The sequence below is a fragment of the Diadema antillarum genome, unplaced genomic scaffold (genome assembly GCF_040938485.1).
Source record: "Diadema antillarum isolate AM-2024a unplaced genomic scaffold, OU_Dant_1.0 seq00000322_RagTag, whole genome shotgun sequence".
In the NCBI taxonomy this organism is placed as follows: Eukaryota; Metazoa; Echinodermata; class Echinoidea; order Diadematoida; family Diadematidae; genus Diadema; species Diadema antillarum.
In genome coordinates, this window is record NW_027271341.1 from 426,863 (window position 1) to 438,891 (window position 12,029).

General features: G+C 37.5%; 1 protein-coding gene across 1 annotated transcript in view; it reads right to left on the reverse strand.

The window, feature by feature from the left end:
• The window catches only part of LOC139730617 (mitochondrial 10-formyltetrahydrofolate dehydrogenase-like), a 52,648-nt gene that overhangs the window by 26,809 nt on the left and 13,810 nt on the right, over positions 1–12,029 (reverse strand). Inside the window, exons 5-9 of the mRNA XM_071641473.1 lie at positions 9,082–9,186; positions 8,013–8,102; positions 4,308–4,439; positions 3,446–3,574; positions 943–1,031 (exon numbers count right to left, since the gene is read on the reverse strand). Of these exons, the coding sequence (XP_071497574.1) occupies positions 943–1,031; positions 3,446–3,574; positions 4,308–4,439; positions 8,013–8,102; positions 9,082–9,186 (545 nt within the window). The remainder of the gene's footprint in view (positions 1–942; positions 1,032–3,445; positions 3,575–4,307; positions 4,440–8,012; positions 8,103–9,081; positions 9,187–12,029) is intronic.

Consider the following 12,029-nt stretch of genomic DNA (forward strand, 5'->3'; position numbering starts at 1 on the left):
GCTAAACCTAAATAAAAGCCGGCAAATCTGTCACTGAAGAAACGATACATTTTATCAACGCTACCAGGAAACTTGGACTATGCCAAGTTCCTGTTGACGAGGTCAATCTGAACGTTACCAGTCATTTAACAGTCAGCTATGGAACTGACAATTTACAACTGTGTTGAGGCTTGCAGGCAAAAAATAAGAAATGTGTTCTATATCTGTGCAAATAAATTTGAAGTCAATACTTCTATCTTATGAAGTACATCATAACTCTCATCAGACATTTGATATTGATCACTTGAGTAGTACAGGATGTAACTGCCAATGCAGCTGTTTTATTCTGACAATTGGTGCCCCTTTCTTTTCTTTTTAAAGTATTCTACTACGGACATACTGTGTCATACAACACAAAATGGGTCCCCTTTTGACTCAACACAATTTGTAAGTACATAGAACAGGTTAATAGCCTATGAGAACTCTGTGAAATTACTTTTTTTTTTCTTCTTCTTCTTGCAGTTGCAAATGGCTCGTCATCCCCTTGTTTGGCAAAATGTGATTGGTTGAGATGTACTTTTACCTACTGACTTTCACTGGTTCTCTTACATGAGTTATCATCTTTTCTCTGTTCACTGCAGAATATGAAAATTCTACCACTGTACCAGGTTTGGATCTCTTTTATGCATGGCTTGTGCCTCACTTTTACCTCTGTTTCATATCTCATATGCGGACAGTTGCTGCTTTATAAAGGTCATGGCATGAAAACATAAAAGTAAAACACTGCCTCAGCTGCTTCACAGGGGCTTGCAACATTCAGGTATAAGTTAGACACATTGGCAACTAAGCCAGCTTGTTGCCACTGCATACAATCCAAGCAATACCATTAATCTCTACTCATACTTGTGGCTACATTTGCTAGCCTCATGATGTCAACAAAGCTTCCAAAACCTTTGTACCCACCTAGCAACATCCATTGAGCCTGCCCCCATTTTAAAGAAATCTGTGGCATCTGTTATGTCCATCGTTGAGAGGATTCCAGCCCAAATGTCCTATGACAATAATGACAACGAAAAGAAAAGAAATGTGTTTCAATGAGGCAAAAGAATCAAAGATGAAAGACAACTTGTCACATCTAATATGATGAAAATATCAGGGTCAATGCATGTCTTTTTCACATTCACTACTCAAAAACTGAGCAAATATTTAGCTCACACTGTTCCAAATAACAAATCATGGTTGTATCATTGTCTGCCGTCTGAACGAAGACAAGTCTGAACTCAACCATTTCTCGTCACAATTTAGGAGCACAGATCCTCTATCAGATTTAACTACTCAGGATGGGGTTATAAATGTCTCTGAATGTGTCAGAGACCCTAGCTTTATTTTGGACAAACACTTATATCTTATACACCATATCACAAACATCTGTAAAACTGCATCTTGGGGTATTTTCAAAATAAGGAAAATCAGGTGTCTGCTTGATCAATTATCAGCTGAGCTACTTGTCCATGCCTTCGTCTTCTCTCCACTGGACTACTGCAACTCCTCCTTGGCGGCCTCCCTCTTTCTCACACATCCCTTCTACAATGTATCCTAAATTCAGTCGCTAGATTAGTCACCCCTAGTAGGCCACATGACCATATATCTCCTGTTCTCTACTCACTCCATTGGCTACAGGTCCATTCCCGTACTGCTTTCAAGATCCTACTTCTGACGTACAAAATCACACGTAATCTTGCACTCACATACATAAGTACATTTATCTCCAAAACCCAGTCTCTCGTTTCTCCTCTTCTGCCAGACCACTCCGTTCATCTTCCTCTTTCCAATTACTTCACGGCTCACATACAAAACCCCATTATGGTGATCAAGCCTTCTATTCCATTGCCCCCCAACCTTTGGAATAAACTCCATCTTCATATTAAACTTGACTCATCTATTCAATCATTAAATATTCTTCTCAAAATTCATTTTTTAAAGTCAGCTGTAATCCTATCTATTTTTTTTTTTTCTGGAGGCACTCAGTCAGTTATCAATTATTGATCCCTACATCACATGTATTTTTTTTTCTTCTTCTTTTCGTTGTTGTTATTTTGGCCTTGCATTGTCCTTATGATATTGCGTTTTCTAGTTTTCTTATATAAATAACACCAGTGTGCTTAGAAACGTCCGTATAAAGCGCCATATATATGCAATTATTATCATTATTATTGAATAATTACTGTATTAGCAACCAACCATTGTGCTGCATACGCATGGAAAGTATGTCTTGCACATGGAAATGAAAATCTGATCTGATTTCAATTGCTACAGAGCTGTGAGAACGATCTGCTCAACAGGATTTTTGGAACACACTGACCAAACAATAGATTACTGCCTCTCACATCCCTTCACACCATATATGACAAGGTCATATCATGATTTTATTTACTAAGATCAAAGTCAATTGACACGCTATTACTATTAAAGAATGATGGTATCCAAATTTTCAGACACTGCTTGCATGATTTTATTTACTAAGATCAAAGTTAATTGACACGCTATTACTATTAAAGAATGATGGCATCCAAATTTTCAGACACTGCTTGCATGATTTTACCCTAATCCCACCGGGTTTTTTGAGGGACTTGAAACCACCGAGGGTGGGGGCCTTTTTGGCCCCCCTTCAGATCTCGGTCATGGATAGCGCGATCCTCACGAAAATTTGCACTATGGTAGAGGCCAATGTAATCTACAAGACTGTATAGTTAGATTTTTCAAATTTTAATTAATGTATTTTATATTAATTAATTTATGCTAATTTATGCAAAAATAATTTTTCTGCCTATGAATAAAAAAATAAAACGCCAAGACTTCTGATTTTTGGTTAACATATTCTTTTCAATATCCTCAACAATAATATTGAAGCAAAAAGTGGGCTTCAAAATTATTTCTTTCGTATTTTATTGTTTATTGAATTTCCTATGTATTTCTTTGTTTTTACTTTTTGTTTTTGTTGTTTTTTTATCAAAATTTGTCACAGAAACTTTTTAAAGCATAATCAGGCAAAAATAAATCATTATCAGCCCTTGAAAGTAAAAATGTTAATTTTTATATTAATTAATTGCAAAAACACAATTTACATTGGATTTGTACACAAATCATGTTTTTGAGCAATTTTTGGGTCGACAAATTTTTTTCAAAGGGGCATGGCTTCAAAACAGTATGGCCGGGAGTGACAAATTTGGTGTGAAAAGTTGCGCGATACTTGAAAGAAAAAAGTCACAAAATGTTGCCGCGAGAGCATCACGCATTGCGGAATAATCATGCAAAACGCCTCGGGGGGGGGGGGGGGGGGGGGGGGGGGGGGGCAAAATGCCCCCGTTGGGAATAGGGTTAATGGAAGAAACATTCGTAACACATTATAAATGGCATCTGATTTGGGTAAGAATCAGATATATGAGAGTTAATGGCTGACTCTGACCTTAATGGTTTTTGCCATTGCTTCCTCCTCTGCAGTCAACTCCAACTTCTCCTCCGTCTCAAGGGCCTTGCCATACTTGACAGCTGGAATCATTCGACCATCCTCAAACTGAAGAGTCTTCACATTGACCTGTAAGTGTAAAGGTAAAGGTATGACATAATTTGAAATATTTACGATTATTAATAAACTTTATTTAAAGCTATCTAGACATTCCCATCTATTCTGTTCTAGCACGGAAAATAAACGAGACAAAAAAGAATAGTTAAGAACATATCTGTCCTCTCCACAGAAACAAAGAATATGTCACAAAGCACTGATCCTATATGAGTCAAGACTGTGATATACTTTCCAGAGTATGACGTTTAAAATATTTTTGGTATTAAAGGGGAAGGCTAGTAACTGATCAGTGGGAATCAGTGGAAATACTGGGAGATGATTGTTCCAATCCTTATGGGCTTCATTCAAGAGTTCATTGTATATCTATTGTTGTGTGAAAATGATTTGCTTCAGAACGGTCTCATATTCAAGTAATGTGCAGATTAATGCTCCGTCACTGACCAGGGACGCTAACCTGGAAGCATTAAACTGCACGTTACTTGAATATGAGACCATTCTGAAGCAAATCATTTTCACACAACAATAGATATACAATGAACTCTTGAATGAATCCCATAAGGATTGGAACAATCATCTCCCAGCATTTCCACTGATTCCCACTGATCAGTTACTAGCCTTCCCCTTTAAAATGGGAATGCTGCACACCCACAACAAAATCTTTACCTCAGAAAAGAACGTAGTTTAGCTTTTCCTTTCAATTTCATAAAGCATTAAGGTGCTGTCAACACAGACTGAAAAACATTACCATCTGTCCATCATTTCCTGCAAGAGCCATGCCATTCTTGTGTACTACAGCTGTGCTGCAGCCCTCTACTTCCACAGGGTCACCTTTGGGTGCATTGCTGCCAAGCAGGGTTGAGCCAAACATGGTCACTTGCTGGAAATTAAAGAAATATTGAGTGCATCTTGGTACTTCACAAAAATCAAAATCACAGAAATAAATGCATATCCATGTAACTGTTACTTTGCTTGTGTTTTTAATTCCACGCAGGCACAGGAACATATGGCAAGCAAAAATATTCGCGTGCTTTTATTTTCGTGCTAGTTTCTGGTTGCGCGAAATGCGCGAAAATTTCAACACCATGAAAATTTCCACTTTTACAGTAACTCCAAGCACCAACTTAGTTCTCTCACTTCCGGTTCTTGAGAGAGAGATCTTTAAAGTAGTCAACATGCGAAAAATAGCTTGATATTCATAAATACTGGGAATTATACATTTCTGGAGAGCTTACGTCTCTAGGAAAATGAATAATTTAGTTTCAGAACATGAAAAGTCTCTAGAACGATGGAGAGATGGTGTTTTGAGACCCTTTTCTGACCGTCAGAGCCTGATCTGACGACGAAATTTTGACGTCACGCAAGGAACGAATCAGCCCAGCACTGATGCGCTGTTGCTACGCAGCGTCGTGGTTCAAATCGTGAATTCCACATGATCTGCGTAGGAGGTGAAGTCTCTTCTTCACAGAATCAGGTATAAGTTTGGTATAATTTTTGCAAATTTTTACTTATTGAATCCATCTTGCTTAGAATTACTACTTAGTGCACAGATGTTATCTTTTTAGACTTCAGCTTTTGCGTATCAGTCTTGCTTCTTTAACAGCTCGTAGGCGTAGGTGCACTACTAGAACCAGACGCTAACTCTGCAGAACCCTTAGCTACTCGTAATCATGTAAGCCTTCATGATCTAGATCTCACACCAACGGTTAGACGTGCAAAGTCAATATATCATTTAGGTTTTACTTTATGTCATAATATACGAACTTAGTCGGGTACATAATTATATTATGAACTCTTTCATCTACGTGTGCATGCCACTTACGGTAGCTATTTAGCTGGAGTGAAATCAGTAATTTGGTACAAAATCACCCAAAATGTTCCTCTTATGTCCAAATCATGGGCAACAACATCATTAGTTAAAGATTATTTTTTTTCCCATAAAATTATTAGTGGGGAAGTGATATTGTAACGGAACCAGACACGGTTACTTTTGGCCCACCATAGCAAAACACGTCAACACGGATGCACTACAGATAGACAGTGGGCTCCGTCGCCTCACCCTCACTTCTTCTACCACCCCAACTTTGCCACTGTCACTATCAGTGTCAATGTCACTGTCATCATCCAATTCACTCTGGATATCAAACTCAGTCTTATCGTACAATATAAGGTAAAAATTTGACGTTTTAAGGGCTCAGTCGAGAAAGCTGATGCAAAGAAAGACAGGCCAGATATTACATCCGCTCGCCCGGGAATACGTGCTGTATGAATGACGGCCTCAATGTACCGCTGCACTTGTAAACGGTTTTGAGCCTGGCGTAATGTAATAATTTAGGGCACGAAAAAGATTTATTTATTATTATCATTTACTATCTATTATTAAGATAAATTTTAACTCTTGATTTCTAAGTGGTGTGAATATCTTTTAAAAGTCACATTAAAAATCTATTTCAGGAGAGATTTCCCTCTGCTTTGACACCTTTTTATATATGATTTTCTCAATCTAAATCTCGCATTCTTTGTCCTTTAAAGATTCCTGAATATCGAAGGCTTTGGGGACCCCCCTGGGGTGCAGGGGACAATTCTGCTCATTTGAACAAAATTGAGATCCTATCAGCTTGGGGATGCTATCTATCAAGTTTGGTGAAAATTTGTCAGTGTTTCAAGTGCTTCAAGCTCAAAATGTAGAAAGTTTATGCATGACGGACGACTAACAAAGGATGTCTGATGAATGATTTCTAAAGCTCACTTGAGCCTTTGGCTCAGGCAAAAGAAAAAAAAATAACAACAGTTCTTGTCTTTAGCGAATAAAAAAACATGAAATATTGATCAAACATACTACTTGACAGCTCAGCTCTTTGATAAAATGTCATTTGTGCCAGAATACAAAAAACAAAACAAACAAGGAAAAGTAGAAATTACGCGGTGCGTAAAATATGTCCCCGCCGGAAGTAGCATTTAGTAGCAGAATGTACAATATCGGTAAAAAATCAAGGTCAAAGGTCAAAGAAGTCAACGGTCAAAATTCTGTGTAGAAGTTTTGAAGCCCTCACCTAGTGCCATCACAAAAAGCAAACGGAATCGAAATCGGGTTAGAAATGGCGAAGGAGTAGCATTTTGTAGCCAATGTACAATATAGGTCAAAAATCAAGGTCAAAGGTCAAAGAAGTCAAAGGTCAAAATTCTGTGTACAAGTTTTGAAGCCCTCACCTAGTGCCATCACATAAAGAAAACGGAATCGAAATCGGGTTAGAAATGGCAAAGGAGGAGCATTTTGTAGCCAATATACAACATAGGTCAAAAATCAAGGTCAAAGGTCAAAGAAGTCAAGGGTCAAAATTCTGTGTAGAAGTTTTGAAGCCCTCACCTACAGACTGTAGTGCCATCACATAAAGCAAACGGAAATGAAATTGGGTTAGAAATGGCAAAGGAGTAGCATTTTGTAGCAAAATGTACAATGCAGGTCAAAAATCAAGGTCAAAGGTCAAAGAAGTCAAAGGTCAAAATTCTGTGTAGAAGTTTTGAAGCCCTCACCTAGTGCCATCACATAAAGCAAACGGAATCGAAATCGGGTTAGAAATGGCGAAGGAGTAGCATTTTGTAGCCAATGTACAATAAAGGTCAAAAATCAAGGTCAAAGGTCAAAGAAGTCAAAGGTCAAAATTCTGTGTAGAAGTTTTGAAGCCCTCACCTAGTGCCATCACATAAAGCAAACGGAATCGAAATCGGGTTAGAAATGGCGAAGGAGTAGCATTTTGAAGCAAAATGTACAATATAGGTCAAAGGTCAAGGTCAGAGGTCACAACTGAAATTCTGTGTAGAAGTTTCAAAGCTCCCATGTAGTGCTATCATATAAAGCAAACAGAATCAAAATTGGCTCATAAATGACAGAGAAGTAGCAAATTGAACATTTTGATCACACACGGACGCACAGACAGACAGACGGACGGACAGACAGACGCACGGACACACACACGTACGGAGCCCGTTTCATAGTCCCCTGCTCGAACTCGTTCGGCGGGGACAAAAACCCCCCTCAGACATGACTAAATTTTTCTATAGCTTCTTATAACTTGGGCTGTGCATCAATAATGTAGTTGTGAGTATATGTGATGGTATAAATGTGTCTTTATCCCCATCCCCCCCCCCCCCCCCTGTACAATAAGTGATTAAATACTTCATGTTTTTAACTAAATTCAAAACTTGGTCATGGAGAAGAAAGCAGAAAGCAAACTTATAATTTTGCTGCACATCTTCAGTGTCCAGCCAGCTGAGAATACCATATGAATAAAGCAGTGACCAGTGTTTACTAAGTGTGAAATCTATACCACAGATAAAAGTATACAAGAAAAATGAAAGAGAATACCACGACATACCTTTTTGCAATAATCTCTACTTATCATATGCATATGTATCAGACTCCTTTACAGGTGTCAGTAAAACTATTCCTTACCTGACCATCTATCCTGGTCCAAGCACCAGGGATCATATCATTTCCACGGATGAAATCATGAATTGTCTGTCCTGGTTGGTCCCATGAGATCTAAAAAAGACATCAGTAGATCAGAAGTTGGTCTCATCTGGAAGACATCTCTCATAATGGGTTTGAAATTTATTGTATACATGAAACATCTCTTTCAAGGAATGCCTGATCTTAAAAAAACTTACGCATTGCAGATACAGTTGCCAAAAAGACAGAAATAATTTGTAACAGGTGCAGAATTTACCTCATGGAAACTTCTCAGAACATTAGGGAAAAAAGAAAGAAAAGGTGAAGAGTAGCATCTCAGTGTTCCACAAGAACACTTTCTAAAGGACCTTAATATATCAAATACCTCTCAATCTTTTTATTCTCTCAATTTGTACCTGCTCAAATTCAATTTCTTCTTTATACACTCCTTTACATCAGGTACTTTACTCTTAGAAAATGAAAAAACAAACAAACCAATAATTAGAAGGCTTAACGGTGCACCACATATACTTTCTAGGGTATTTGTTTGGCCCTCTTTCCCGAGGGTATTTAAGCTGGATTTTCCCTCCAATTACTCATTCCCTTGAGAACAGCCAGAACATGCTTGCTGAAACGTCAGGACTGGGTAGGCCCTTTTCAGGGCCAAAAAAATACCCTAGAGAGAATTTTGTAAAGTAATTAGAAACCACTCGTGAAATATTAAACAGCATACAATTCTAAGAGGATTTCAAAGTTTATTTGATGAAATTGGTTTAAAATGGCCCAGATATTCAAACCAAGTAAAACAAAGTGGTCCTAATAAAAGGAGGTACCCACCTTTTACTAGGACATCTTTGCTTTTTTGATATCTCAGCTATATCAAACCGATTTTCATCAAACAAACTTTGAATTCCTCTTAGAAGTGTATGCTCCTTCATGTTTCATACAAGGTTTCTCATCATCTCAAAAAGTTGGAAACCTGAATGTCCATCTCAACCAAAACCATATCATCTCTTTAAATACATGGTTTCAGTGCAAACTCTCACCACCCTCAATTTACTGTTGCTGATACCTGTGCAAGATCCTTCTTCTTCCAGAGTTTGTCATAGGTAGCACCCTCCTCAGGCTGCACAATGCGGGGAGCTTTGCCTTCATAGATCAGATTCACTGCTTCACCCTGAAATGACATGAAAATAGTAGCTTCAGACATGAGAGCATGAACAGTATCAGAGAATAGTAGCTTATTCACATGCTTTCTACTACCCCTTTTCAATTCAAAACTGCCAACAATTTCTGTAGGCATAATATCTAAAGTTTCACAGTGTTCTTTATTTCTTTCCAAAAACATTTTTGAAAAGCATTATTTTCCTACTTCTCTTTTTAGGAACAATCAGAGGCATGATCACGGCCAGGAAGCAGGGATTATATAAACTATAGGTGTAACACTCAGTCAAAACAAGGAGGTTGTCTCAACTCCCTGGTCAAAATGAGTCATGAGTCACACTAGGAGTTTCCTTCAAGGGTCAAGTTCTTGTTTCATCAAGATGGATTCTGATTCCATGATGTTTCATCTGCTTGTAAATAAGATGTCAGAGTAAAAAAAAAGAAAGAAGACAAGTATCCCAAAATTAAACCAATGCTTACATTTTCGGGTCATTGTATTGGTCAGAAACACTGATAATGGACCTGCCATTTGATTTGACAATTATCTCACATTCAGCTTGGTTGAAATTAAAGCTTATCTTTGATGTATTGAGATGTTTCTTTTTTTCTGCAACTTTCTTTGCAATAACTCAAGAAAAACAGCCTTTATCACCCCAAAATTTTGCACATGTTTAGTCTATGTTACGTACATTATTTTATAAGATAACCATTTGATCGGACACCATCTTGGGTATGTAAATTAGGGTCAAAGGTCATAAATGTTTCATCCTGTATTTTAGTGAATACATGTCCTATCTCTCCCATATTTTGCACACGCAAGACCATGCTACAAGAATCTTTTCACAAGATAACCACTTTTTGCTCAGATGCCATTATGTCTGCGCATAGTTGGGTCAATGGTGAAATATATTTCATTCTGTATCTTCGTTATGACGTGTTATCTCTATGGGAGTGCAGTTTTTCTGCAAATGAAAATTGATATGACTATGCACTAGCTCACTTCTGCTTCAATGAATTTCTCCCCGATTTTAATATGTTGTAGCTGTGACTTTGGGCTATCGTGAATGTACCCTTCCTTTTTTATACGATGTCGGGATTATGTTAAAAACTTGGTTGAATTTAAAGCTTATCTGTAATGTACTGAGATGTTTTTATCTTTCTGCAACTTTCTTTGCAATAACTCAAGAAAAATAGCCCCATCACCCCCAGATTTTGCACATGTTTAGTTCATGTCACATACATTATTTTATAAGATAACAACTATTGATCGGACATCATTTTGGGTATGTAAATTAGGGTCAAAGGTCATAAATGTTTCATTCTGTATCTTAGTGAATCCATGTCTTATTTCTCCCATATTTTGCACACGCAAAGACTATGTTATAAGAATCTTTTCACAAGATAACCACTTTTTGCTCAGATGCCACCATGTCTGTGCAAAGTTGGGTCAATGGTCAAATATACATGTACTTCATTCTGTATCTTCGTTACGACGTGTTATCTCTATGGGAGTGCAGTTTTTCTGCAAATGAAAATTGACATGATTATCTTTTTTGAGCACTAGCTCATTTATGCTTCAATGAATTTCTCTCAGATTTTAATATGTTGTAGCTGAGATCTTGGACTATCGTGAATGTACCCTTCGTTTTTTCATACGATGTCGGGATTACGTTAAAAAACTTGAATTTAAAGCTTATCTGCAATGTATTGAGATGTTTCTTTCTTTCTGCAACTTTCTTTGCAATAACTCAAGAAAAACAGTTTCTATCACCGTTAAATTTTGCACATGCTTAGTTCATGTCACATACATTAATTCATAAAATAACAATTTTTTGATCAGACACCATTTTGGGTATGTCAATTAGGGTCAAAGGTTATAAATGTTTCATTCCGTATCTCAGTGAATACATGTCCTATCTCTTCCATATGTTTTACATTGATATAGCTGATTCTGGGTGCATGCACTGGTCGGGGAGGAAGGTCTCGAGCCTCGGTGATTAAGTTTGCCTTTTCCTCCCCTGGCAACCAGCAGCATGCACCTGGAACCACCACAATTTTTATATCATGTATTTACGATTTTCTGTTTGTATTTTATATCAGCTTGTATTGTACATTGTATATTGAATTGCCGAATAAATAATGATAATAATAAAAGCACACACAGACATGGTAGTGAATGGGAAAGAGCGCCAACGCCCACCGCTACAAGTAACAAGACTCCTGTATTGCTTTGTCCAGTGAAAGAAAAAGGTTGTGAGCTTAAACAGAATTTTAATTTTTAGAACACCTTTCTCAATTTTTTTGAATGCTGACAGACACAAGAAGTGCAGTTTATATTAATTTTGAAAGTACATAGGGATGTGGCATTGAGCCAAATTATAAAAGCTAAGAGTCTTTTAAATCCAATGTTACAAAAAGTATCATGTAAAGAATACCTTAAGGTTCACCTTAGGGGTGTTACCTGCCATGTTTGGTGAAAATCGGTTATGGAGTTTTCAAGAAAAAGAAGAAAATGTAAAAAGTCTACACACAACATGTGACAGACACTACATGATGAATGAACTCAATAACTCACTTGAGTCTTCGGCTCAGGTGAGCTAAAAAAAAACCCAAAACAGACAAATTAGAAGGATATTTTCCTTAAAAGATTGCCAGGGTCTAACATAGTATGTGTGGGTGAGTGGAATTGAAAATACACAGTGTGCCACAGGGGAATCCCAGAGAGGAATGCCATTCCCTGCATTTTGAATGTTGTCAGCATACCTGACACACTCAATATCACTGAACACATCCTATTGACAATAGGGCTTCACCTTTTAGTTCTGGCTATAAATGAATGCATTTAAAACAGAATTG